We start from the raw sequence: 27943 nt of genomic DNA on the forward strand, positions 1-27943 counted from the left end.
GTTTTTGACTGTTCCTCATTTGTAGGGTGTAACTACTGCTGCAGAAGAAAAAGATTAATATTAAAAGTACGTGAAATATGCACTTTAGCTTAAACAAACCTCGCTGGCCCACAGCACATTAATAAAGTCTTGTATCACTTGTTAAGAAATGCTTGGGCAGCTTCTTAAGCTCGAAAAAAAAAAAGTAAGATTTTTTTCTAATTCAAAAGTAAACAAATGAACCTTTTAGCAGTACTTAAATCCAAAAGGGGTCTGAAAACAGCTCTGCTGTTATTGACGCTGCACCAGAGTAAAAGCAATGTCTATGGTTCCTTCTGCTAAACCACATTCATGGGAAACACAGCTGTTCTTATGTTATACCAAAGTCTGAAATTTCATCAGGGTTGCATGAAGCAGTGTGTTTTCTGAATTAAGGCAATTTCCTGCAAAATAAAGCATCTTAGCAGAGATAGGGTCCACATATATCCTGCAGCTCTAGAGTTCTAGTTGTACTTAAAGAATCAGTGAGAATGAAATCCAGAGAAACTTTGGTTATAAAGCTGTGTACTCTCCCCACCTCCCACCAAATCTTCTAATGCACTACTTTGTCTTTTTACAATATATGATGTTTTAAAATCAGTGAAATACAATTATTCTTTGAAACTGTACCCAGAAAGTTGAGTTTTGTAAGATCTATTTAAAAATTTGAATAATCTTAAAAAAAATAAAATAAAAAAATCTTTACGGTCCTTAAAACACTAAATTCAAATAAGCATATTCATCAGAACTTCTTAATTCTTTAATTATGGAGCCTTTGAAACATTTTTTACAATGAATTTCACTTTTTACTTTTTAATTATTACTTTAAACGCACAACCTTCAGCCTACATTGTCTTAAAGAGTAAGTATCGGGGTTCTGAAAAATATAGCGTTACACTCCCCCACGCGTTGCTACAACTGTTTAAATAATGTACCTGGAATTTTTGTTTGACAATGTGGGCAATAATCCTGACGCATCAGTACACTAGAGCGGACATTTTCAAAAGACCTTAGAAGTGTAAAAAATTGTTAAGAAAACGAAAAGAAAAATTCCAGGTATGTTATTTAAACAGTTGTATCATCACGTGGGGATGGGTAACCCTATTTTTCAGAACCCTGCTACTTATTCTTTGATTTACACCATTCAATATGTGATGTTTATTTTAATCCTTAGATGGAGGCAAACTAACAAAGTCTTCTATTACTTTTAAATGTGTTATACTGTTTGCAATTTATTTTTTTTTTTTTAATAAACCTTTAGGTTTTAAAGAACTAGGTAATCTTCCTGTCAACATTAGCATTAAAAGTTGCAGGATTTCTAAATCATTTTGCATTGTAAAATGTTTGGGAGAATGTATCCGCGTCTGTTACCATTACTTTTCAGCTGTACCTTTAATGATAACTTTTTCTTTTTTGTGAATCCCCCCCCACCCCCCCAAATGCAACCCAGAGACTCAAAGTGAGACTGTCGATTATGAGAACTGGTTTTAACAACGGGTTACACTGAAATCTGAAATTTCCACTATCAGATGCCCTGCAAAGAATGCACTTGAGAAACTGGAATGGCTTGGGTGCAAACTTCAGATAACAATCACTGTAATTTAACAGTTATTTATAAACCCAAAACTACCTTCTCATACCCACAGTCATTTTTAAATATTACAACTAGTGGTAAAAACTGGATTCAGAGCCAAAGTATTTGAGCACAACGTAACTGTAAACAGAAGATTAGAAGCTCCAACAATAAAGATGTATTCATATTGGAGCAATAGCGTTATTTTATGGCAGAGTATGACATAAAATAAATAAATGAAAAAAAATAATACGCTGATTAAAATTGTAAAAATATACAAACATACTTTATTACGGCCACCAACTAAAAGATTATTTTTTAATAAAAGCTGTTTTTTTTTAAATCCTATTTTTGTCTGAAGCCGTTTTCATACTACAAATATTTCGACAGGCTATTTGTCTTCCCCGTTACAGATAAAATGCTGGATTAGTAGTGTCCATACCTGGTCCTTTTGGTGGTGTGTTTGTAGGTGCAAAAGGATCACTGCTGGCAAATGGAGCAGACTAAAAAGAATACATAAAATGTTAAATACCAAAACTTTCCAAACCCTTAAATGGAATTACATACACTTGCAACACACTGCAATTATAACACGTGCAGGGTATTTACACTACATAAATGTATAAATACTGTTATTGCCTTGGTGGCCACTCTCTATACTACACTGCCAAACACACAAGGCTTCACAAAGGGAAGCAGTAAGTGGGATGCAAGCTGCCTGAATTATAACAGCAGCAGTGAAACAGACGAAGCTGAGTAAAGCTGAGTGAGTTGGTGTTCCAATGGGGACTGCTAATGGGTCAAAACCCTGGTCAAGTGATCTCAAACTCTGCCCAGACAGTTCCTCCACTACAGCCTCAAAATAAATCAATAAATATTCCTTCCAGCTTACCTTTGAGGGAAGCGTCGCACTTTTACTGAAAGGATCCGCTGATGTGAAAGGGTCGGTCTTGGTCGGTTTTCTAAAGAAATCCTCTGCCGGGGAGGTCTTGAACGGATCACTCTCTTTAAAAGGGTCCCCACCAAAAGGATCTGTTTGAAGAGCAAATCCTCTGTTGTGAACAGTGCGTGTACTGTATCTGTACATTGGAGCTGCCACTCACAATCAGCAATCAACAGCAACATGGGTAAAACGTATATGAAAGCCTACAGTGCCTTTCCCAACATTTCACGGCTTTCAAAAATAACTTTTTAATGACACACCCATCTCCCCACCACAGTGTAACTTTGGTGGCTATAGCAAATGTCATCGCTAAAATACTACCTCCAACATCACCTACACTTTATATGGTCTGCAAGCTATATGCTGTACAAGCTGCACAATCTACTCAGGGTTAAGAATTATATATAGGTTATCACAGATCTATATTAATGTGTGTGTTTATTATACATTTGATGCAACATAAGGATGCTTATGCACATTTCATCCAAGACTGAGAGCAAAAACATTGTAATTCAGAGATTTTCACACTAATATTTTTACTAATATGGAATCTTTTTTTTTTTTTTTTTTTTTTTTTTTTTTTTTTTGAACACTAAAACACGAACTAGGCATCAGATGTTAGTTTATTGGAGGGAGTCTTTTGCAGCAACCAATGTTCTTGCACTTAGCCAACTATTTATTACTATGTTTTTCAAATCCATTTGATTAAAGTTGAGATTAGGGTTAGGATAACGTCAATGTCAGTAGCTTCCAGCAAGACATGGCAGACGGAAGTACGATCTGTCCATTGCCATCAAAGACTGGTAAGTGAGAAAGGTGGTGTTGGTGTACCAAACGATGAGCAGCAGACACAGAGCCGCGAATCACAAACTGCATTCACACAAAACTGTTCCCATTCAAAACCCCTATTTAGCTGGGTTTGATTTTTTGTTTTTCAGTGTTATGTATGTGCTGCTCACTGTTTCGTACTCCTCAAAAGGACAGCAAAAAGAACAAGAGTAGGTGTTGCTTGCTGTGTATTTAAGTATAATATAAATGGGTCTGGTCAATTTACTTTGAAGCTATGAGCTAGCATCTCACAATGAGCGAAGCATGTTCTTTGGTTGAATTTTATATATTTAGAATCAAATTTAAATCTAAAAAAATCTCCCTGTTTTTAAATAAATAAATACATTGAAAAACAAAAACATTGCTATCAATACCTGCTGTGGCTGGTGGCTGCTTTGCAAAAGGGTCATTGTGAAATGGGTCACCTGATAAAAAAAAACAAAAAACCGTAAAACTGGTAACCAATTCTGGTTTGGTCAAACTTGAGGTAGGACTGGGGAAATTTAGCATTTACTATGAAAAAGAAAGCATGCTCAATAGGAAATGCATAATTCTCTTTTCTTGTGTTAAATGTTTCTTTGGTATATAGATGCATGATTATTTTTAAAAATTTAGATAGCTCAACAACTTGAAATACCAGTGACAAACTAATAACGTTCAGGTTATTTGGAAACCTTTCATTGTCAAGCTGTTAGCAGACTGTGGATACCCAACAAAATAAATAACAGACTGATACCACTACAGAGGCTAAAATAACAGAACTGTTATTTTAAAACAAATCAATACTTGTCACACCAACCAAGACACAGGCAGAGGGACAAAGGAATGCAGAACAAGAGGAGTGACAAGAAGGAGGAGGACCTGTGGTCAAGTGAGAGACTGCAGGACGCAGGGGGCACTTTCATCCAGCACAGGACAGGCTTCTGCTGCTGCTGCGGTTATTAGTACAATGTACTTACTGCCTTTAAAGGGATCTGCACCTTTAAACGGATCGGTTTTGAATGGGTCCTCGGACTGAAACGGGTCTGTGCGCAGCTCATGGACACTGTTACTGAACACTGGAGTGTTTGCCTTGAAGGGATCCTCCTGTAATGAAAAAGATACTCGAATTCAGCTTTCACTTGCTAGTCCTGCAGTTTAAAGTGCCTTCATATTTGATGTACATGACTGCGTGAAGCCTTGGCATGAAAACTGACCTCCACAGTCCGGAATAACTCAAACAGAGCATCTTAGAGTATCCGAGTCAAGCACATACCAAGTTTTATAACTGGAATATCAAACCCACAAGAAAAAGTACATGTTGTGCAGCATTCAGCCACTTGAATGTATTTTTCTTTTCAATCACGCTTGTATTATCTGCTAAAGTAAAACATGAAGCTAATATCCTACCATTTGTTTATATTTGGTAAAACAAATACAAATATACATATAAATAAATTTGAAGGAGACTGTGCGGTCCAGTGGTTAAAGAAACAGGCTTGTAACCAGAAGGTCCCTGGTTCAAATCCCAGCTCAGCCACTGACTCACTGTGTGACCCTGCGCAAGTCACTTAACCTCCTTGTGCTCTGTCTTTCGGGTGAGACGTTCTTGCAAGTGACTCTGCAGCTGAAGCACAGTTCACACACCCTAGTCTCGTATCTTGTAAAGCGCTTTGTAATGGTGGTCCACCTGAAAGGCGCTATATAAAAATTATTTTTATTTTTTATTTATTATTATTATTATTATTATTATTATTATTATTAATAACAACATAATTTAAAACATTTGCATAATTATAAACATTTATAATCCCCACGCTGCCATGGATGTAAATCAGACTGACTGGTATTTCTAGTTCCATGAAGCAGTAAGAGATAATTCCTTCTTCAACATAAGAATCTAAAATGTATCGACGGTGCAAATATTTGAATATGTCGGCACCATTTAAAAGTATAAAATGAAACCGGAATTTAAAAGAACATCTAGATGTTTGCAGCCTGTGAGCCTTTTATCTGATGGGCAATAATGAAAATAGTATCACCCAGTTCAGCAGGGAGCAGATACATCAGACATCGGATAAGATAAACACATTGCAGAAGGATAGGTTTCCATTTCAAGCCCACTAGAAGAGAGAGAAACACTCTGCTATACAGTAGAAGGCATGCTCTATTATTCATACCTCATTTATCCATTGGTTTCCTTTGCATGGTATCTTTTTGATAGTCATTTGTAAATTATGTTACGTTGAAGAATTCGAACAAGATCATTTTTTGGTTTTAAGATTTGTCCCGGTACTGCTCACACTTAATGTTGCAACTGATAAAAGTCATGACCTACTAACCGTAAAGCTTAGTATCTCTACAGAGCGTAGTAGCCCATACAGTATTATTTCTTTCATTTATGTAAAAAAAAATAAGAACCACAAATAATTGCCTCTGGGAATTGGTTACAGTTTTGCTGAGCCTTACCACTGCTCCAAAGCCTCCATTGTCTCTCTCAGGAACTCCTTCACTCATGTCAGCAAGGTTAGTCATGCTTCCCCCGTGAGTCCCACTGAGTGCATTGTTGTACTGCTCAATGTTTTTACACATCTCCTGTTGGCTATCCTGGAGCTGGGAGAGCTTACTCCTGGCCTGCAAAGGCAAGAAATCAAGAAATCTCACACTTCAATGGAAGCTGCATTTGTTTTTTTAAATGTCCAAGTTGAAGTCACTTGCAATCAAAATGGGAGAGATGTTCCGTGTTGGTGGGAGCTGTTCTTGTGCTGTGCAAATGGATGAAGGACGCTCAGCCTTTCAGTATTCATCACTATTAAAAAGGGGAAACCTGCACACTGGTGAATCCACATGCAGTTTGCTTTCGATTAGCCCCTCCCTTTACAGCCTTCTCAAAAAACTGCTGCATCTTTTCATGCTCCTTGAGTTCAATTAACCGTGCTGGGCACTGACTGCATTTTTTTTTTTTATTTTTTTATTACAATACTTGTCTGTGTTAGGGTAACTTATTAAAACTCAGTTTAAAAGTACCTCTGTGGCCTCTCAGCTCATACACAAGCGGATGCAAGAAATACGACACTGTTCAAGGCACTATTTTTACGGATGTATTTCTTACAATGAGCGTGACGCAGGGGGCCAGGTTCATTGCTTCACTCGGTTGTACCAGCTGTACTTCTTTAAGATAGTTAAAAGGCTATTGAGATCAAAAGGGTCCGTTACAAAGTTTTAAAAGTCACCACGATGTGATGCCACATAGTCAAATGATAAGCAAAATAATAAACACACAAGTGCAGATAAATGGTATTTCACACTCCCTGCAAAATCAGTTTATGAGGTCCCTGGAGGACAGGATTAAATTGCATAACTGTGCTGAATGTTGATTTTCTGATATGGACTGTAGAACACAGAGGAATAAAACTGCCTGCCAAGCTCATTTGAACAAAGATGGATTTAAACCCAGGCCTCTAGAGTAGTCCCTTAACCTACCGAGACACGAGGCATTTTGAAACATAAAATGTCATTAACAGGAGGACCCAATCTCTGTTAAATAATTTATTTAAAGCGATAAGACAAAGATTTCAAGATTCAAAAGCTGGGAATAAATCAAAAGAATTAATTTTTTTTTTTTTTTTTTTAATAAAAATTTCCAAGAATTTGCAACAGAGCTATTAATTAATGCTCTTCAAAAGTGCAGTGACTGTCTTACCAGTCTCACTGCCCCCAAGTTAAGTCAAAGTTCAATCTGTTCTCTGCTTTCAAGGTGTTTACTCGCTCTATTTTTGTTAACCGTTTGATTCTTCGTCAGTTTTTTTGTTTTTTGGAGGAAATGAAACTGTTCAACAACTTCTCTTGTTTTACTTTAAGGCAGAGTCAGGGCAGTATATAAAATTCTCAGTCAACAAGCTTTCTGTGAAACTGTGTTGCCCCCTAGTGGTACAAAAACAATACTGTTAAGGTAACAATACAGCCTTCCAGAAAATCAGTTATGCACTGAATTAGAATGCAGCACAAGATTTACCAGCGAGAACAATAGCAGTCATTTTTAGCTGCAGTTATAAGTTTACAGAGCAAGAATTTTCACCTACAGTCAGACAAGGACATCAATTAATTAATCATCACAGCTTGCAAGTTAACACTGGGACAATCTCACCAATTTATTCTGTACGCTAACTGTGCAGTTCAGTTTACCGTCTGGATCTACGAAACCTCCCACTTGCCTCACAGTTTGCTGATGAAGGAAATTTTGTCTACGTGAACTAATAACAGAGTGTTCATTTGGAAAATTCTAGGCTGAAGAATATAAAAACAGAGAAACAATCACGTCGTGTTTAAAACCTCATCTCGGAACCGATGTGTTACCTGGCGCTGCTTACCTGGTTAATCTCGTCCTGCGTTGACTGCAGGGACTTGATGATGGTTTCGAGCTGCACTTTGCCAGCCTGGATGCTCTGCTCCAGCTGCGCCTCCTCCTGCTGCAGGCGGTTCAGTTCAGCTTTCGCCCGGCTTAGCTCCTCTTCCTGAGACTGGAAATCCGACTCCTGAGAATGAATCTGCATTTGCAATGACGAAATCTGAAACAGCAACGCAACGCCATGAACGAGGAGGAGAACAGCGGGAAATCCTTCGAGGACAGCTGCAAACCAAACATCCGAGCAACGCTTGAAGCGTGTTTTTTATTTTTATTAGAAACTGAATGATCAGTTGATATCGTATTGGATTTGCAAAATATTAAGTAAGAAACCAGGCTTAGAAAAAAAATTGTGAATTCAACATGGTGAGTTTCCTCACAGACCTGTGCCTATGCAACTCAGCTGTAAGGTAGTGTCCCTGCTATTTAGAACTGCAAGCACTATGTTTAGACCAGCTGTGAAACCAGGCCTTCACGTGAAAGCCTGGTGAAATGAGAAAAAGACAGATCTGCGTTTACAACAAAAGCTGGCTCCTATCCTTACCATCTGAGATTCCTCGTGGCACTTCTGCCTCACGTCGTTCAGCATGTCTTCGAGCTTCGCTTTCTGCTGGTCCATCTCCTCCAGGCGATCTTGAGCATCTTGCTTTTGAGCTTCTAGTTCTTGCAGACTGCTTGTTTCCCGGTCTAAATCATTTTGCAATTCCTAGAAGAAACCAATATTTAAAGTAATCTGATTCCACTTTAGTTGGCAGCCAGGTCCTTTTAGTTGACGGGTTGATGCAGGTTTAGAATTATTATTATTATCGAGCAGCATCACAGAAAATAAAGGTTAGGTAGGTAGTGATTTCGTTAGCTTATTATTACAAGCATCCTTCTGTTCTTTACCTTTTTTATGCATTTCTCTGTATTATGGATTTTCTTGTATTTACTGCATCTTGTAAAGCACTTTGTGATGGTGTTACACTATAAAAGGTGCTATATAAAATAAATATTGATTGACTGATTTGTTACTCTTGAATTTAATCAATTCACTCACCTGAACCTCATTGGTTTTTTGTCTGATTGATTCCTCCTTTTCTCGGATGTCTTGATCCAAGACATACTTCTCCCTGCAAAAACACACAAAGCAAATGACAGAGCGCTAACCAAGGATTTAAAACCACTCTCTTACATTCAATTAGCATTATTAACATTACTACTGGTCCCCTTTTTATTGCACAGAGAATATTTTTTTTTTTTTTTTTTTTTTACATAAATTCAGGATATATACAGATATTTCAAATACAACACTACAGATAAACTAATGCATCTGCTGTAGATCAGAGTCAGACTGTGGCATTGGAGTGAGTTTCAACCACAATACACGATTCTGCATCAGACAAAAGCAGCTACAATTTCATCTAGCATTGTCTTTCTGCCTATTCAAAAATTTATTACATACAAGAACCTGAGGATCTTCAACTAAAGTAGAAAGGGAACCTGTAATAACACAGATAGTGCTAATAAGAGGCAAGAAAGAGTATTTAAATCCTTGTGTCCTTTCACGGGGAACAACGTAATAAATAAAATACAAAAACGACCCAGTACAATCTCCACCTCCCCTACAATGAACAGCATGGTTAATTAAATTCACCTCCAAAATATATATTTTTTCTGACAACCAATAAGGGACTTTACCTGAGAGCACTCCAGTGTGTAAAAGCAAGTGTGCTATGGCAGCGAGGAGAGCAAGTAGTGAAGACAAGAGATAGGATTACAAAATACACACAGGAAAGGAAAGTAAGAGGCAACAATCATATTGCAGCTGAAAGACACCATTAGTGGAGAGAGTGCTGGACTTGCGTGATAACGACTACCAACAGAAAAATCCATTTTTACCTTTTTGTTGTTTTTCCTTAAACGTGTGCATTTTATTACCATTTTTTTTCTATGATGTTCCTAATAGATCTTCTCTTGCTAACCAAACCTGAAAAATGACTTTGGCTGGAGTGTAACAACGCGATTGGCTAATTTACGTCAATAATAATTTTGGCAAATGTACTATATATATTTGGCAGGGCTGTTCAACCAAGATGGTTTTCAATAAAACAGGTTACTCTCCCAAAGTGTTCAGTAAGATTTGGTAAGATGTAAGATGTGAATGGATTTTGTCTGGCAAAACACAAACAAAAAACATATACATAAATAAATAAATGGGTGTCATAACACAAAGAGCAAATTTATAATGTCATACATATAACAACAAGTGCATTAAAACCAACAGCAGTCTGTTGAGTACAATTAACACAACTGTATTCCTGTCTAATTCACCTTGTTTAGAGTGCAGATGTCCTGCTGATTAACAGCTACAGACCTGCCTCAAGCAATTTAACAGCAAAGAAATATTGACTGTGAATCAGTCACCTATCCCTACACAAGGCTATGAACGTCATCAAGCATCGGAACTCGACTTCCATGGGAAAAATAAACAAACAGCGCTGTGGCTAAAATATCTTCCCTCTAAAAGATAAATTAACCCTTTGAGGTACAAGGGACATGTGCACCCCCCCCCAAAAAAAAATAATTATGCTAACTTTTTTAATTGTTGCAGTGAGGTGCACAAAACAGGGTTTAAAATTCACAGACAGGCTGGACCATCCAAATTGTCCGTTTCCTCCTCGTGATACTTGAGTCCCTCTCAAATGCATTTTAAGAAGAACCTGTTTGAACAGCCGCTCAATTCTCAGTGTACTTTAAGGGGTTAAACAGAATCGGGTCTTTCTTTTTTTTTTTTTTACTCCAAGTGCAGAAACACTGGAGATCAGAAACACGTGGAGTTTGTGCAGAATGTGTATTGTTGCTTTTTACTTTCAACAGCAGCCACAGCAGTAATGTTTTATGAAGACCCAAGAACTACACTAAAGATTTAATTGTCATCTTTTTACAAGAGCATGACTCACAAATCCCCAAACATCAGCTCGTAAGCAGGTCTTAAGAATCCACTCCTGACAAAGCAGTATGAGATGATCACAAGAAAAGAGAAAAAACAGCCAACACACAAATGTCAACTGCTAGACGACACACAAAATAAAACGCAAGTCTTTGCTTCACTAGCTTTTTTTTTTTTAATGTTAGTACTTTCTTAGAAACTCAATGGGGTGACCAAGTGGGGCTGCTGAAAATGATCCGGCGAAGTAGAAAAGGAACTAGAAAGTAATGGAATGAATCAGTGACTTCTCCAATGCTGTTTGCTGGTCCTTTCAATGCTGACCATCAGCACCTTCTGTGCTTACATGGCACTGCTGATGCATCAAGAGAATATTCCATTGTAATTACCTCTGCAGCTGTGCAATTTCCTGGCTAATGTCATCCAGTTCTTTAATTCCAGTGAACTCTCCTGAGCCAACAGAGCTCGCACTGTCCTGTAAAAAAACACGAACTGAAGTCAGCAATGAATTTAGAGACAACCCTGGGGGTGGGTGCAGCGGCAGCATGCAGAGCAGGTAGCACACAAAAAAACAAGAACGTTGGGAAAGGCAACGCCACACAACCACATTCTTACAGGTTCACCTCTACTGAAAAAGAGCTTCAAAAGCACTGGGTTCTTTACAAACGCTTTCCATCGGGTCAATCTATATCCACCTTTTGTACACAAACGAAAGCGTTTGCAAACTTACATACCCATAACTCGAACATTATTGCCTGGCACAGAAGTTTGCAATAGAAACGTCAGCAGCATTAAAAGTAATGAACAAGTTAAAGTACACGCACTGCAAACTTGGGTGGTGGTGGCCGAGCTGTACGGCTCAAGTTACAAATGCTGTGTGATTTTTACATTAAAACTAACATTTAAACAAATAAAACCATGCAACACAATGCTGTGTTGAAAAGTCATTGTAACTATACAGGCGCAGTATCTGAAATTGAGATCAACTGCATGTACTTGCTTTCAGTTTTTGCCTCCACATTAAGCGTTTGATGCTGTGCTCACCCTGTCCCTGAAATCCAACAATTAAGCTAGACGTTTTTCAAAAAAAAAATAAAAAAGCGCAATTGAACTGTTGACTAACAAACTTCTACCATCCACAAATTTAAACAATCACAATTCACTAGAAGACAGAGAAGAGCAAAGTCAAGCTTTTCCGCTATTACCTCCACAACACTACCAAAGGCAACTGCCCAAACTTTGCATGGTTCCTTGACTTCTGTTATAGTTATGGGGATCATTAGGGTTAGCTTGCATAGATGGATCTGTTTCAATGTTATATTTACAATTAGCAACATTGAATCTGTTGAGATAAATAGTAGCAGTTTTCAAGTCTTGATTCAACAGGAACGGTGGCAGCTAGGCGTGTCCTTGGACTAGCAGAAGTAATTTTTAATGATAAAGCAGCAAATGAAATGACAAACGTCAGCCTAGCCATGCGAAAGAGCAGTTTGCTGGCATACAGAGGACATAAATGCTTCATGAAGGGGTGACAAGGAGCTACTCACACGGCGCATTTCTGTTTGTGCTGCCATTTCCGATCCTACAGGAGTCATATACCCTGACTGACTCTACACAGAGAGGAAAGAAAGGGAGGAGGAGGTAGAAAAGCAGGATTGAAAAACGACAGGTCAGAAGAGATGTGTGCTGGTTAGAAAAGATTCCATCCTTTTCTATCTTGTGCTGGAACTCGCACGCGTTAAGGAAATATGTAATTAACTGCAAAACATTACATAAAAATACAAAAACAAGAGGCTTGGATCTACTAGGACGGGAAACCTTTCTAAGAACAGGCGGCTTCAATACGAGTCCAATCCAAGCATAGTATTTGCTTATGCAAGCTGGATGAATGACTACAGGAATGGGCTAAACCACTATGAAACACGAGTCTTCTTTAAAAATCACCTAAACTACCTCCTGTCTACTTTGCAAATAAAACAGAAATGTCATATTCCATTAGATTCCCTACGGGGACAAGGAAAGACCGCAGGAATGGGATGCTGCGTCCATCCTGCTTACACATCCTCAAATGCAATACTCACAGAGACCGGGGTACTTCTCTCAGAGGGTGGGATCATGTCTGGAGTCAAGATCTGAGGAGGGTCAATCCCTTTGCTGACTTTCTGCTGAATGAGGTGCATAGCCAAAGAGAACTGCTCTCTTGTCAGCTTCCCCATTTGCCGCGTGTCAGCCAAGGACCTAGAGTAATTCACAAAATGACGTCATGATGCATAACGTAGTGGCCCAGCGGGTGAAGAAAGGGGCTTGTTACCAGGAGGTTGCCGGTTGAATCCCAGCTCAGCCACTGACTCGCTGTGTGTGACCCTGAGCGAGACTCCAAGTCACTTTGGACAAAAGCGTCTGCTAATTGACCAATTAAAAATAGTATTATTGTTGTGACTATTACTGTTAATTCAGAACACACAAATATGACACGCTTAGGGTTAAATTTAGAATGGCATAGACACCCACTTGTTTTTTAAAATAGAAAGACTTATGAAGGCATTTCAACATTAGGGCTGTTATTTTAGGGTGTTCGTTAGGTGCAAACAACGCTCTCATTCTAAAGAAAGTGATATTAATTAAACTGGTATAAAATAAGAGCCATGTGACACATATAGATTGGCGTGCTTCAGCAAATACAAAGCGTACTTAGAGTACAAGAAATGCCATCTTACATTCATAAATGCCAACTGCTTTTTTACTGTGTTCGTACAACATTAAGTTTAACTTCAACTCATAGGCCAGAAAGGATTACACAGCAGAAGGTCTCAATGTCAGTATTAAATCAGGCTTCTGGTCATTAAAATGGCATCACAACTTGGAGGACAGTTGCATTGTTTCTTACCATATATGTGCCAAGATGTTCTGAGGAAGCCCGGAGTGCATAAAGATGTCTTTGACTTCATGGCCACTGACAAAACCATCCAAGTCGACATCTGTTTTGAGAAAAAAGTCATCGTATCTTCCTCTGTCACCTGCTGGCACTACCCAGTTTGCGGATTGCTACAAGAGAAAACGGGGTCTTACTTTCATGGTGCATCACTACCTGAAACTTGTTTTAACTTAATGTTTGTATTCGTTAAACTCTTAAACCAGGGGGTGGCCAAAGCTGGCACTTCCATTTCTGGTTTTTGTTCCAGGCTTGTTCTAAATTGTTTAATTGAACCAATTAAAACTCCACCCAGAACCGGCTAATCATCTAACTGTACTTGTTAAACCCCCACTCTAAGCTATTAATACCCCTAGATCACCTACAGTGTATACAGTACTACTAGACACAAAGCTGTACCTGTGCAGACTTCAACGAGTGTTTTGGTGACAAACTCCCTGCACTGTTCAGGCTGGTCATGCTGCCGTGGGACGGCGTGGAGCGTAGACTATCTCTCGGTGGCGGGCTTGCAGGGAGAACTGGGACTGCACCCGGAAGTACTTGGACAGAGCCTGGAAGAGCAGCTGCCGTTTTCTTCCTCTTCGAGGGGGGTATGAGAGAAGGGTTTAGGACAGATGGGACGGGCTCCTTCTCAAGAGCTCTATAGACCAGGTGCATTGCCTGCAAAAAAATACAACTCACAAATCATTAAAAATGCTATTCATTTTGTTTAAAATATCTAAATTATTATTATTATTTTTATTATTAGTATTTTTTTTTTTTTTTTTATAACTCACTCACCACAGCAAACTCATCTCTGTCCAAGTGTCCATCTTTATCGATGTCGCTAAGGTCCCAAACCTATATTCAAAAAAATAAAATAAAAAAACAGCTGTAAGACTGGAACTGTACCAATAGTGACGAGAACACACTGGCTACTTTTCTACTCGTAAAAGAACAGGAGGAACGGTCACAACACACTTACCCTGCCCAACACATCAAGAGGTAGTTTTGAGTTCATTAGTACTGGTTTCACCTTGTCCCCAGACAGGAGACCATTAATCGGCAAGAGACTTTCAAAAATACCATCAAACTTTCCCTTCTCTTCCGGCTGTGAAGAAAATAAATAAATAAATCTACACACCCTCACCTGAAGGGTTAAACAGAAAGGAATAGTAGATCGTTACATCATTAACTATGTAGCAAATTACATCGCAAACACAATAATGGATTTAAATGAGCGAGTGTGGTTACCATGGCATCAAAAGCCTAGAACTACATCCGCTGCTTGTTTTCAAACACACTTTCCCTTGACAAAACGCATGTTAACAATATCTAAACGTTGAGAAGTTAGCTCTTTTGGGTAAAAACTTGTACATATTGCACATATACACATAGATATTTTAATGATTACACAACTTAAAACAGTTTTATATTTTTTTTCTAATAACGAAACTACCAAATGATTTCTACTTAACTGTTAGGAAAATCAACTTAGTAAACCAATAAAAAATAGAGACTTACCCTTACAGCCCAGTGTGAATCCCCTGTTGGAGGACCTGCAGTTAACAAGGGACTGCTAGTATTGTGCTGGAAAATATCAGAAGTTAAAGTGTTAACTGTGCAGAAACATGCTTTACCCTGAATACAAGAACAACACAAAAATAAATATGTTGGTCTCAAATCCTCAGTTATGACAGAACCACTCTCTGTGGGAAAAGTGAATTAAGATAGTCAGGACAATAGTACTGAAAGACAAAAACAACTGCTCCTTACATGACGCTATCTGTGTGTGTGTGTGTATGTCATATATATATATATATATATATATATATATATATATATATATATATATATATATATATATATATTATATATATATATATTATAGCAAAGTGTTTGTGAAACTTACAAATTTGGTGGTGGGACTGTGAGCAATAAGCTGGTTAGGCTTACGTCGTGGCCACTCTGTGCACATGCTACCAGTCGTAAAGCAACATAAAAACCCTGAAAAGAATTAAAAAATAGATAATAATGTTTCTTCAGAGAGGACATTTCTATAAGAAATGCAGTACAAAATAAAATTAAAAAAAAAATTCAATAAATAAATAAACGCACTACCTGTTTATCAAGGTAGCCCTTTCCGTCTGGGTCTGCCATATCCCAGATCTGCAAAAAGAAATGAACAAAAGTAAAAGAAGACGTTCTTTTCAGTTATTTGCTGTTATGGAACGCTAACTGACCCTTAACTCACCTTTCCCAAAGTGCCATCTAACAGCCCAGATTTTTTTAGAAATAGAGCAGCTTCTGTCGGCCCCACTCTGCCAGTATTCCCAGGATCTACCTGTGTAGGAACACAAATGGAAACGCATTTAAAATCACACATCAACGGGCAGATTCTTGCTGAAAATAGCCAGTTCGCAAGAGTTGTACATGATTAATTACAAAACCCAAATGCAAAGAATTGTATTGTTTTATTTGATCCAGAAAAGAAACAACTAATGGATCTTTTTTTTTTTTTTTTAATTACTGTTTCTGATTCAATTTCTGATTCAATTTTTGCTCAGCCTGGTCTCTGCATGAATGATTCCTTTCAATCCGAGAACATTTCTAAAGCCTAGTAGTGTTTCAATTAATTTTCTCTATTGAAACACTCAACACTTGTAGTAAAAGTAACAACCCCACTTGACACCTCACATCTGCTAAAAAAAAAAAACTATTTAGCAAGAGCATATCAACCCCTATAACCCCTTCCACTCCTGTGCTGAAGTCATCAACTCAACAAATTATTAAATCTTTGTAGTATAAAATCTGCTGACGTTCTCAGACTTCTCCCACCATTTATTCTAATCTAACATGACTGTTATATGCATGTGAAATGTTTAGGACAGATGTTTGATCTTTACTTCTTTGTTAGTAATGTAGGATGTCTTAAAATGTTAAATAAAAAGGCTTTGAAACTGAAACAGCACCACAGACGACACACATTCCAGACTCGCGTCGATACGGCTCACATAGCGAAACACCCTGAAACAGTACTGCAACAATATTGAAATGCAGACCTATTTCATACAATGTACAAGATGTCCCATCACCTGCACTAGTTGATGTTAAAAGTAAAACCATGCATCTTACCTGTCTGTAATAGGACTCGTACACTGGGTTCCCACTTAAAAGCTGGAAAACATAGAAAATAAAACCTGTTAAAAACAGCCTCACAAGGCAGTTAGCTGTCATTTAAACTGGCATAAATGTTTATCACATTTTTAAAATGTACGAAAAAAAAAGACTTGTGTGCCTGCACGAGACTGAATTCTCCCTAACAATGAAGTAAACTCTTTCTACAAACAGCAGGCAGGTCAAAGACATTCTCATATTTCTTCTCACACTTGGAATACTTGGCAAAGTCATTTTAAGCTTTATTGTATGTCAGCTTTCAAAGTGCGAAATGCCCCTACTAGCAGCCCCCACCCAGTAGCAACATGTATTATTAATACCTGTATTCAGCAACTAGAACACCATTCCAGCCACACCACAGTGACAGAGGTTTACCAAGACAAGTAGCACAACACCTGGTTTTATTTTTAGATTGCTTTGCTTGACTCAGGTTAGGGATGAAAGAATCTGTTCACAGCTACAACTACATACAATTACACATGCTGTATAGTACTGGCAAGCCTGCATTACAAAAACCATGTGGCTTCGCTGGAACCCTGACAAACAACTACTCTGAGTCCTCAACAACCCTGAATCGTTATCCATGCCATGTTTATATTGTTTCTGATGTAGGTCAGTGTTTGTGTGTATACAAAGGAAGAGAAGGAGTGAGGAAGGGAGTAGTCTGTGTCCATTTTACCATTCCGTTTTCTAACAATACGGTGGTTTGCAAAACAGAAATATTGGAGAGCAGAAACACATTTCTTATTTATTCGGCAGACTTTATAACCATACTGTCTAAATGTATTCAATCTCCTGGATCAAATCAAATGCAATGAAAACAACACCCTGCATCATGAACTGACAGGTGACTAAAACTTTCAACGAAGCTTTGCTGTATCCAGGCAGCAGCAAGACACTGGGAAGTTTTACTTTAAATAAGTGAAGCTCCGGGCAAAGCAAGAGCATTTACTGCAACCTTTCACCTTTCCAGTGATGTTTAAACCCAGCCCAGGTTAGTACTACCACTTTAATTAATTGATTTGTTTTTAACACTGAGGGATCTGGTGTTGAACTGCTGTAATTCCAGCCATGCGTACAGACATTTGCCTTAAAGCAATGCAGAACACTGTATATTTTGTTTTTGCAACAAAATCATTTAGTGTTACTTGTACTATAAATTGCTTGCAGTCACCTTTACTGTCGTATAGAACTGTGTTGTTTTTTTCTTTTAAGGGTTTGATAATAACACATTAGCCTGTGCCTGTGCACTGCATGACGCTCAAGGAAAAGTCACTGCATTTCTACACGTTCCTTTCACAAAGCTAATTCCACAGTCCCTATGCTATCATTAACATCTTTGTGAGGGTATGCAGCTGCACTCATTAGTGATTGCTGAAAGCAGATCTCATACACTAACCCCTGCAATTATCTTAAAGCAATCTATCACTACACAACAGGGTCTATTTTGCTTCATTTCTATTTTAAACTAACAAATGAAAGCATAATGGAGCCACTAGCCTCCCTATACATAAAGCCTATTGTTCCACTTACTGTACATAAAACAGTGCTGCACAGAGACTTGACATGGCACCAGCAGTTATAACTGGGTGGGACATTTCATCAACTCTCACTTACAGCATTACTCTTGGCGTAACGAGGCATCATTTTGTCCCACGACTTAATATTTGAGCACTCGCTTGCCACTGTGTATTAGCATACAGTGCACAACACTGTCGCTTCTTCTTCAGTATGCAATAACACTTACATACATATACACTATATATTATATATATTATATACAAATATATATATATATATATATATATATATATATATATATATATATACATATATATAATATATATATATCATATATATAGCTATATATCTATATATAAGATATATATATATATATATAATATATATATATATATTATATATATATAGATATATATATATATTATATATATATATATATATACATATATATACACACACACACACACACACACACACACAATACAATGTCAGTCAAATCTTAGATCTATGAATGGGTGCAGCTTTTTAATAAAACCCATGCATTGATCAGCCAGACGAATTGCAACGAATCAACAGCGCAGCAGTAGTTGTGTTTCGTCATAAAACAAAACCATATAAATATATATATATATATATATATATATATATATATATATATATATATATATATATATAAACTTGGCTCTGAGCAAAAAATATTACATAAGACCAATAACACTGTTGGTGTAAACCATGTTTTCACTAATTTTATCTATTTTAAAATATCCACTCGTGTTAACTAGATACAAAGGCGCAGCTACTAGTCAGAAAAGGAAACAAAGTCATAACAATCTCGACCGGTTCTCCGATTATGTAATACATGAAAAACGTAATACAGGTTTCAAAACGACCCTGTAAATTCACTCCCAGTGCGAAACGCCAGCGACACCGAGGGCTGTCAATGTATATCGTCAGAGAAAATATATCTATTTCAGAAAATGCCAAACATCAATTTTCAAACTCAAAACTGCACGGATATTCTATACATTCAACATTAGATATCTTGTTTTAATCGAAATTAATAATAACATGATTGATAACAGATGCTATCTGTAAACACATTACCCTGTGTTGATGTGACAGCTTGCATTAATTACGAAAACCATGTCAATATTGCAAGACACAGACACCGCAACGAAACTCGCTTTTTGTAAACGTCTTCCGCAACCTGCAGTTAAAGAAATCATATGTGCAGTATTTCTTTTTTTTTTGCAAATATTGCACGACTCTGTCTCCATAGGCCTAACCTTAAAATCCTCCACAGCTTCCTAAACGTTTCACACACCCAACCAACATTATTACACACAAAGCAGGGCGACCCACTGACGAGATTTTTATTTATTTTTTTTAATTGTTATTTATTTCAGTTCTTTACAAATAATTAATTGTATAAGATATACAATACCTGCGTATGAGACGTGAGCGCCGCCATCTTCCCTATTGCCACGGGAGCGCGCCTCAAGAGTACGAGGAAAGCACGCGCGTTCACCGAGAACGCGCACGAAGCTCGGGAATTTGCAGGACTGCAAGTGATTTGATGGGTTTAGCTCAAATATTAAAAACTTAAAGTTGTAATAACAGTCAGAGCAAAGACACACACGGTGCAATAGCCACGCTAGCAATTTATGGTCCCTAAACAGGTTTATGTTGAATTGAATCTCTACCGACACAAAATTGGGACAAATGCGAGTGGGCAATTTCAAAATGCATTTTGAAAACTGAATGATGCCATCGATAATAAGTGTGTCCATGTAAAATAAAATAATAAAACGTAATTCTGCTGGATAATGCCATGCAAGACAGCTGAAGTATATAATATAGACTCTGATATTGCTGTAATACAGCCTTCTGACATTTTTTTTTTGGTTTTAGTTTGTATCAGATTGAAATTAAACAACATCAAACTATATTTATCTACATATAATAATATAAAATATAGTATAAGGGGCTGAGATACAATAAACTAATCTGATTTATAATGGTCCCTTCCTTTCATTGTGATCCTCCTGCACAAGGCAGTTGGATAAGGAACAATCAAAACATGGCGCCCTGTTTGAATGCTGCATTTAAAACGACTGAGCTCAGCTTCACTAGTTTGCAAACGAAAATCAAAATATTAAAATATTTTTGCATTAAAATAAACCTGCATAATGGATTTCATGCAAAGCAGAATCTATTTAAGGTGATAATTTATTATTATTATTATTATTATTATTATTATTATTATTTTAATAACACGTGTTTTTAAAAGGTTACACAGGTAAAGCTTCGACATCTAAAACATTGCTATCATTCATAAATAAGTACTGCCCTGGGATTCCTTGGATGGAAAGAAACTGCACTTCAGTCTCGGTCCCCTAGAGGGCGTGGCTGAGACACACTGTCGTGGTCCAGAGAGGAGAGGTGCTCTTGGCTGTAATACAGAGAGGTTGTTTTTCTTCACTAAAGCATTTGAACAATTTAATCCTGGATGAAATAAACAGGAGTGTATTGTGATGAGGCAAACAGTCAGAAACAGCTGCCACGACATGCAAGCCTAGACTTCAAGGACATCACCGACTCGACAAATCTGTAAAGGATTTAAACCAAAGATTACTGACTCACATCCCTTCATGAAAGTTGGAGTGGAGCCCATAGAGAATTCTCTTCTTCAGAATGGGCCACAGAGTCATTACTTTAAAGACAGCAGGGAATTAGATACAAAGATACTTGTCAAGAGAACAGAGATTTGTTCACGCGCCAAGGGTAACCAAAACTGACTTGAATCACAGAGATGCAGCTTATTGTACATGTCAGGATACCATTAGCACCACATATCCGTGCATCTGTGTGCAGATTTCCGGTGTGTTCAAGCCTGGAAACATACGTGTGGTTCAGCGGTATTCAGGGATGTAAATACAGTGTAAATGAATAAAACAAACAACAATAAGAAAATCTTCCCCAGTGCTCATATTGAGATGCACCCTGAAAGGTTTAAATTCCAGATGGTTGAATAATAGAGGGGTGTCTGGGTTGCACTGGGTGAGCTGTATTAGAGCCACAGACAGGGAAGGCATTGGCTTAAAGGATTTGCAAACATTTGCCTAACAAATAGGTACAATACGGTGAAACACTTTAAAGCACAGTACATACCATACATTAAAAAAAAAAAAAAAGTTTGCATGTTGTTTTCTTTTGCAAAATATGACTTTGCAAGTATGCACAATTGAGCAGGGGGTAGTATTTTGTACATATGTGGTAGATGCTTGCAGTGTCTTGTTTGAGTCCTCTAGCTTTATACAAAGAGCAGTTTACCAGCGGTTTGTTAGCAGGGGGTTCAAATTGGGGACAAGGAAAGTGATGAAAGTGATGATCAAACACACCGTCGTGATGTTTTAAAGCTTCATAAAAGCCATTTATTGTACATAATGCTGAAACGAAATCCACCCAGAAACAATTTAGCAATTACACACTGAGTCTTCAAGAGGTGATCTGCAGTGAAGGCTAGCATTGAACTTCATCAGAAAAACAAAATGAAACATGAGACATGCAAAAGCCATCAGAACAACTTAAAATTCAAATCAGTAAAAATTGACAGCTGAAAAATACACGCTTGCATGATCTACATTATTTCTACACTTCGCATGAGCTCATGAAAACCGTGCAACTCTTCCAAGTCTTACGGTAGCATTCGCGTTTCTATTTCAATTTTAAAGTGTCACATTGTAACAGCAAGGATCAATTATACACATTAGACAACAGAATATACCAGCGCGGCAGGACTCTGAGAATAAACTATTACGCAAGAAGTGCACTCTGCACATTATAACACGATGTCATCTTGCCCACAGCTTTTCCGCTGAGTATTCATGTCATTTTGTACCAAATACAGCTTGATTCACATTAAGTTAAAAACAAATGGCACGACTAAATAAATCATCATGACAAACCCCGCCCGCAACCGTCCTCTGCAGTTTGATCAGAGCACACGCCCAGTAACGGTTTCATAACAGTTATGAAACAGTTAAGATTTCATTACAGTTGAGCGATTGCCCTTTTAATAACTTTCAGAGATTTCCCTTATGTTAATGCTTCTGACAGCACTGCAGATTACAAATCGTAAGAACTGACATGTTAAAGTAGGCTGAGGAACGCTTATGCAAAATAAATAAATAAATACCGTACCTATACATTGAAGCACCTGTATCGGTTTATACTTCATGATTTTGAAACAGGGCGTACTTTATTTCAATATTTTATAATGCAGAAAGGCATTGTTTTTTTTTCAAAGTTACGGTGGGGTAACTACTCAGACTCCATAGTTAATACAAATTGTTTTAAAATTTCTAAAAATCTAATAAGGAAGGGGGTACACAAGACCAGATAACTTGGGAATAACACACACTTGCACTAAAGCTTCAACAGTCCTGTACCAACAAGAACGTTGTACAAGAGCACTCCACTGTTCCTCTATTCCAGTCCCTATTTCATTACTGTGTGCCATGCATCTCCTGGTGTTACAGTTAAGACTGTGTTGCCTATTGGAAAAATGTGCTTTACATTTTAAATCACTATATTTTCTATAAAGAGAAATCAGCCACATGCATTTTTGCCATTAGCAATATGATCCAATTTCAGGGCAAGGAGCCTCAGGACTTTAGTATCATGTACCCCGGTCTAAAAGAAATTCACTTTAGTACCATTATTTCAAATCCTTCTCCTTGTTATTTTTTTTTGTACTCAAACACGTATATTTGCAACTGTAATATAGCAAACTTTTTTGTCAACAATGGCAGCAAGTGCCAAGCAACTCTGCATGTGGCTTTCTCTAATCGGTCTTGAATAATCCATGTTTATACAACACCTGATTGTCATTTTATGCTGCCTTGCTCATAGCTTTCATCTCGGGGGTACAGCAAAAGAAACAGCAACATCATACTTGAACTTAAAATAATAATAATAATAATATTAACAATAATAAATGCCACTTGGTAAATCTAAACACTAGGCAGCGACCCTAGCAATGGAAGTAGGTGGTGGTTGTTGTGTGCATTGGTTCACATTTATTCAAAAATAAACACTTCAATGGGGTTTTTTTTTTCACATCATGGCTTTGTCCAGAGAGAAAGCTCATCACGGCCTTCTTGCACTCCCCTCCCAGTCGACACTTATAAACACGACAGAGAGAGAGAGAGAGAGAGAGAGAGAGAGGCGCGGGTCACTCGTCATCAAAATTCTGCTGCAGGAGGAAGTTAGCTGCAAGGTTCTCATTCTTCTCGCAGGCAAAATAAGCTTGAATAACAAGTCCTTCTGGAAACCCCAGGGCTTTTAACTGCAGCAGAAGAAAAAAAAAAAAGAAAGGTTTTGATTGAAGAAATGTAGAAACTGGCTAAAAGTACAGGGTACCTGCAATGGCTCATCGGAGGGTTATTTACAGCAACCTACTTAAGAAAATACCCAAAACAGTATAAATGCATTAGAAATCCTCTCTTACAGTGTATTCTGTTTAGTATAAGTGATCAAGACAGTGCTGCTTCCAAAACTGACCACACACACCAAGTCTCCCACGATTTCTGATTTCCTGTACTGTCAATACTAATAGGCTATATTAACAATTTGGCCTTGGGTTTCTGAAGTTCCCTGCTACTACAGTCTCTAATATTGGAGAAAATGAGGAAACTCATTTAAACCAGCACTGGGTTTTCCGATACCGGTGCCTTCCTCAAGCAAAGAAATTAAACTTCTTATTGAAATCATGCCCAGGGCACCAAACACAATGCCCATGCCCTCATGCAATTTCAACAGACCGCCAAGGGAATCCAGACTCTCCTGCTTGATGCCAGCGTATTGCACGATGAAATATACCATCTTATCGCTCCCAGGTTTTGTTATCAGTATACCCACCCTTTCTATTGCCTCTTTCTCTTGAGGTGTGACCTGGATGTAGTTTGTCTGAGAGGACCCTTGACTTTCCGCTTCCTCTCCCTCTCCTTCTCCGACAGACTCTCCGAAAGGCTCGTTCAGCATCTGCACAAACCTCTCCTGGTGCTGCGTGATTTGCTGTGAGAAATAAAAAGGAAACAAAGCTTCTATCGGAGACAAAGCGGCGGGGTGGGTGAACGGGAGTCTCGCAGCGCGAAAGGGCCGGGGGCCCCCGCAGGCTCACCTGAAGGAGCTGGGGGTTGTCTCTGCCGAGCTGCTGCAGCAATGCAGGCAGCAGGGCTGGGTTCTGCTGGATGACCTGTCGCATCTGCTGGAACTGGGGCTGGCTTCGCAAGAACTGCAGAGGGTTACTCGACAATGCATCTCCTGATCCGTACGAAAAAGAAAAAAAAAGGTATATACACAGCTCTGGCCAAAAGTTTAGCATCACCTAGAATTTTAGGATTGAGACATAATTACAAAAACTAATAAATAAATATATGAATTTAGATCTTTTACTTATCATGTAATCAAAGAAACTCCAAAATGATATTGCAGAAAGTCTACCAGAAGCCATAATAGTAGCACAATACTTCATGTCTTTTAAATGGGTCAGTTTTTCATTAAGTATAGGGAAAACTACAAAGCGTATGTAATTCAATATGTTAACTTAATATTATTGTGCAGGTTTCATTCTGCTTCTGTAAACAGTGTGTGTGGGAGAATGTAAGATTGGCAGGCATAGGGTTAAATCTGTCCCTGCCAGCAATCACAGGTGTGGGCATTCCCCAATTAGGTAACTGATGCTAACTGGGGAGTATAATGTATATAAAGATCCAGAAATCCTTTGTCTGGACCCCTCTGCAGTCATGAAGAATCGAAGCAAACAGTGCAGATTATAGGGCTCCTTCATGGCTGAGTGCTAATCAATGTGGCTCTGGCAGGGAAAGGAGATGGATAACTGTGATTCGCTTCCTCACTCACCACTCCCGGCTGGGGCGGGTCTCTCTATTGGCTGCGGCGTGGGATTGGGGGCGGGAGCTGGAGGGGATGCCTCTTTTGGAGGAAGGTCAGGTTCTGTTGGAATTCCCTGAACAATAAAGAACAAAAATAAATTGGAATGTTTGGGATCCAATTTAATAAGCGCATAACATCAATAATGTACCATCATTAAAAACCCAGTCGCAGGTTTAGCATTTGATCTCAATGCCATCAAATGCTGTGAATGTTTGACTTCAAACAGTTACAACAGCACCCTTACACAGACTTAACAAAAGACAAGGAAACAACTGAGAAAACTAAATTAGCAATCGCTCTTTACTGAACGCACTTACCGTGAGAAGGTATTCCACTGCCCGGTCAGGGTTATTGTAGCTTGCCCTTAACGCAGCGATCACCTGCTCCCTTTCGTACCCCATTGACATGATCTCTGTGACCAGATTTTCATATGCCTGCCCTGTAACTGGACACGAAATTTGTGCAAAAGATTTTTTCATGCATTTTAATGTGATAACATGTGAAAGAAACATCACTTTAACAATAATAAAACATAATAAATATTATTTAAAAAAAGAAGAAAAATCACCTAGTATAGACGCTGCTTCTTCTAAAAGATTAAGATCTTCAATGCTGTGAAAAAAAATACGATGTGATGAAACAGCAGATTCAGTGACCAATCAGAGATCAGAAAGAGAGACGGACAGAATGGGGCATCAATGGGGTCTGGTGCTTAGCGAGAACTTACAAAGCGATTCCACAAATTATCCATGCCACGCGCATCCATTCACTATGCAGGCGTAGTTTTAAAATGAACAGCAAGCATGTGCTTTCATTTTCTATCTGCTGCTACACAAGAATGAATATGCAGTCCTTGAGCATTGCTGGACTGCAGCTCAACTGTTTGCGTTTGCTTTGTGGTGAGAAATGGCTGACTCTAATGAAATAGATTGGTTGCACTTCTAGTAGCACCACCAGCAAGCCACGTGATTGGTGCTCTTCTCGTCTACCTGGAGGAGACTGATGGGGCGACGGCGGGCTCTTTTGTTTCCTCTTTGGGTTTTTCCTCAGTGGGGGTATCGAGGAGTCCAGGTGCTGCTGCCGCTGCGTCTGTGCTGAGGGGGGCTGCAGTGGAAAGGGGAGCCACAGGGGGCACTGCTTCGGTAGCTGGGGCATCTTCTGATGCTGCAGGTACAGGGGTGGGGGTGCTTGTTACAGCAGGAGTTGGGGTTGCTTGGCTTGGGGGCTGCGCAGGTGAAGAAGGTGATGCCTTTGGCTATTAGTGAGAACAAATACAAAAAGAAATAAATCAGAAAAGCAATACTGTCATTTGTACAAGCCATGTGCTCTCTCTAGCGCTCTGCTTTTGATATTCTCAAGGAGTATCTTTGAATATGGACTCAATTCTATTAAGTTTGGGCTGGGGAAAAGACGTCTGAGCAAAATATAAATTCATGCAGTACACAAAACTGATATGTATTTATATTTTATCTGGATGCCTCACCGATCATTTCTTAATGATCGAATCACAAAACAGAACAGTATTTCTGAATATTGAGTATTTAGTATTGAAACAGAATGCTATCTACTCTTTAACAGAGTGCTGGCGCTTACCTTGGTTATCATGACTACGACAAAGTTATTTTCGTCTATCTTGTAGTCCTTTATAGGTATGTCATCGTTTAGGATTTTACCTTGAATATTTAAAAAAACAAACAGATTTGTCTATAACTTTGGATTTTTAAAGATACAGGTATATTAGACATGAGATTACATTGGCAGTACATTCTAGTTGAGTTTATACTGAGATTCACAACATAAAGCAATAGGGCTTTGCTGCTACCCTGCTTTACTGAAACTGAGGGAGCAGTAAACAGTGTACAGAATCTTACTGTAGACTGCATCGTTACTATAACTTAACCTTTTGGATTCACTAACACTATGAACAGCAGCAATGAACAACAAAACCGACAGGGTTTCACCTGCATAGATGAGCTTCTGTCCTGTTGCTGGATAGGAATCTGATCCTTTTTCTTTCTCTATTTTCTCCTTTAAGGATCTCACCTGGAAAAGAGCATTTAAGAAACATCTGCATTCCTGTTAATCCAGATTGCATTCCTGTTAATCCAGATTGCATTCCTGTTAATCCAGATTGCATTCCTGTTAATCCAGATTGCATTCCTCAAATGGTTTTAGATTGGGGGTGGACTTCAGAGTCAACAATTTAACCATGTTTCTCATTACTTTTTTATTTACTTTATTTTTTTTTTTAACATTGCGTTTAAAAAGATAAACAGGGGCACCTTGTAGCAAGCCTGCTGCAACTTTCCACACTTGCTGCGATTTGTCATTTTAAGGGCCATGTCCAGAATTGGGTTTTGCACTTCAATGATCTGATGCATCACTGCTTACTAGCTTGCTTCAGTCAGATGCATAAACTACAGCGGTAGGGACAAAACCTAAACAAACACCTGCCATCTGTAGCACTCCCTTCCGAGTAAATCGGCAGTCTTCAATGCATTCTGTAATATATAAAAGCTGCATCTCCCTGTTGCAAGACGGAAAATCCGACATACAGAGAGAGATGACAGCAGGTGTGTCTGTATCCAGTACTTCACGCGTTACTATCGTGGGTTGCTCTGGAGACATCACTGCAGATTTCCACCCCCAACTTTCCTGAAGGGATTAGAGGCAGCAAGTACAAGAGGAAATGCACCCCCATG

The 27943-nt window shown here is 38.4% G+C and overlaps 2 protein-coding genes across 8 annotated transcripts in view; both read right to left on the reverse strand.

Annotated features, from left to right (window-relative positions):
* Positions 1–19780, reverse strand: part of eps15l1a (epidermal growth factor receptor pathway substrate 15-like 1a) — a 34141-nt gene extending 14361 nt beyond the window's left edge. For 4 of the 7 annotated variants that reach the window (XM_041230272.1, XM_041230277.1, XM_041230278.1 and 1 more), the window contains exons 1-20: positions 19729–19780; positions 16722–16763; positions 15841–15930; positions 15708–15755; positions 15111–15176; positions 14572–14697; positions 14388–14447; positions 14007–14267; positions 13563–13720; positions 12757–12913; positions 12223–12285; positions 11065–11150; positions 8786–8858; positions 8291–8452; positions 7712–7909; positions 5811–5975; positions 4322–4448; positions 3737–3787; positions 2484–2623; positions 2034–2094 (exon numbers count right to left, since the gene is read on the reverse strand). In XM_041230272.1, coding sequence (XP_041086206.1) covers positions 2034–2094; positions 2484–2623; positions 3737–3787; positions 4322–4448; positions 5811–5975; positions 7712–7909; positions 8291–8452; positions 8786–8858; positions 11065–11150; positions 12223–12285; positions 12757–12913; positions 13563–13720; positions 14007–14267; positions 14388–14447; positions 14572–14697; positions 15111–15176; positions 15708–15755; positions 15841–15930; positions 16722–16763; positions 19729–19755 — 2161 coding nt within the window. In that variant the 5' untranslated portion in view covers positions 19756–19780. Of the gene's footprint in view, positions 1–2033; positions 2095–2483; positions 2624–3736; positions 3788–4321; positions 4449–5810; positions 5976–7711; positions 7910–8290; positions 8453–8785; positions 8859–11064; positions 11151–12222; positions 12286–12756; positions 12914–13562; positions 13721–14006; positions 14268–14387; positions 14448–14571; positions 14698–15110; positions 15177–15367; positions 15369–15498; positions 15594–15707; positions 15756–15840; positions 15931–16721; positions 16764–19728 lie in introns of all 7 variants that reach the window. The other 3 variants (XM_041230279.1, XM_041230273.1, XM_041230275.1) reach the window with 3 other exon arrangements.
* A 1910-nt stretch (positions 19781–21690) lies between these two features.
* LOC121301557 (UV excision repair protein RAD23 homolog A-like) lies at positions 21691–27850 on the reverse strand. The gene is made up of 10 exons (XM_041231046.1): positions 27524–27850; positions 27203–27284; positions 26835–26914; positions 26231–26496; positions 25810–25853; positions 25559–25686; positions 25209–25314; positions 24469–24611; positions 24207–24362; positions 21691–23634 (listed from the first exon to the last, which is right to left on the reverse strand). The coding sequence occupies exons 1-10, from the start codon at positions 27620–27622 to the stop codon at positions 23521–23523; spliced, it is 1218 nt and encodes a 405-aa protein (XP_041086980.1). The 5' UTR covers positions 27623–27850; the 3' UTR covers positions 21691–23520.
* Positions 27851–27943: the final 93 nt, after the last annotated feature.

This window comes from Polyodon spathula, chromosome 27 (assembly GCF_017654505.1).
Source record: "Polyodon spathula isolate WHYD16114869_AA chromosome 27, ASM1765450v1, whole genome shotgun sequence".
Taxonomy (NCBI): Eukaryota; Metazoa; Chordata; class Actinopteri; order Acipenseriformes; family Polyodontidae; genus Polyodon; species Polyodon spathula.

Bases quoted from the DNA above. Each gene is read 5' to 3' on its own strand.
- LOC121301557 (XM_041231046.1), bottom strand. From the start codon at position 27,622: ATGCATCAGATCATTGAAGTGCAAAACCCAATTCTGGACATGGCCCTT. The intron at 27,285-27,523 runs GTGCCCCTGTTT...GCTCTTTTCCAG, and splicing joins TGCAGCAGGCTTGCTACAAG to GTGAGATCCTTAAAGGAGAA. The intron at 24,363-24,468 runs GTGAGCCTGCGG...TATTTCTCACAG, and splicing joins ACAACCCCCAGCTCCTTCAG to CAAATCACGCAGCACCAGGA.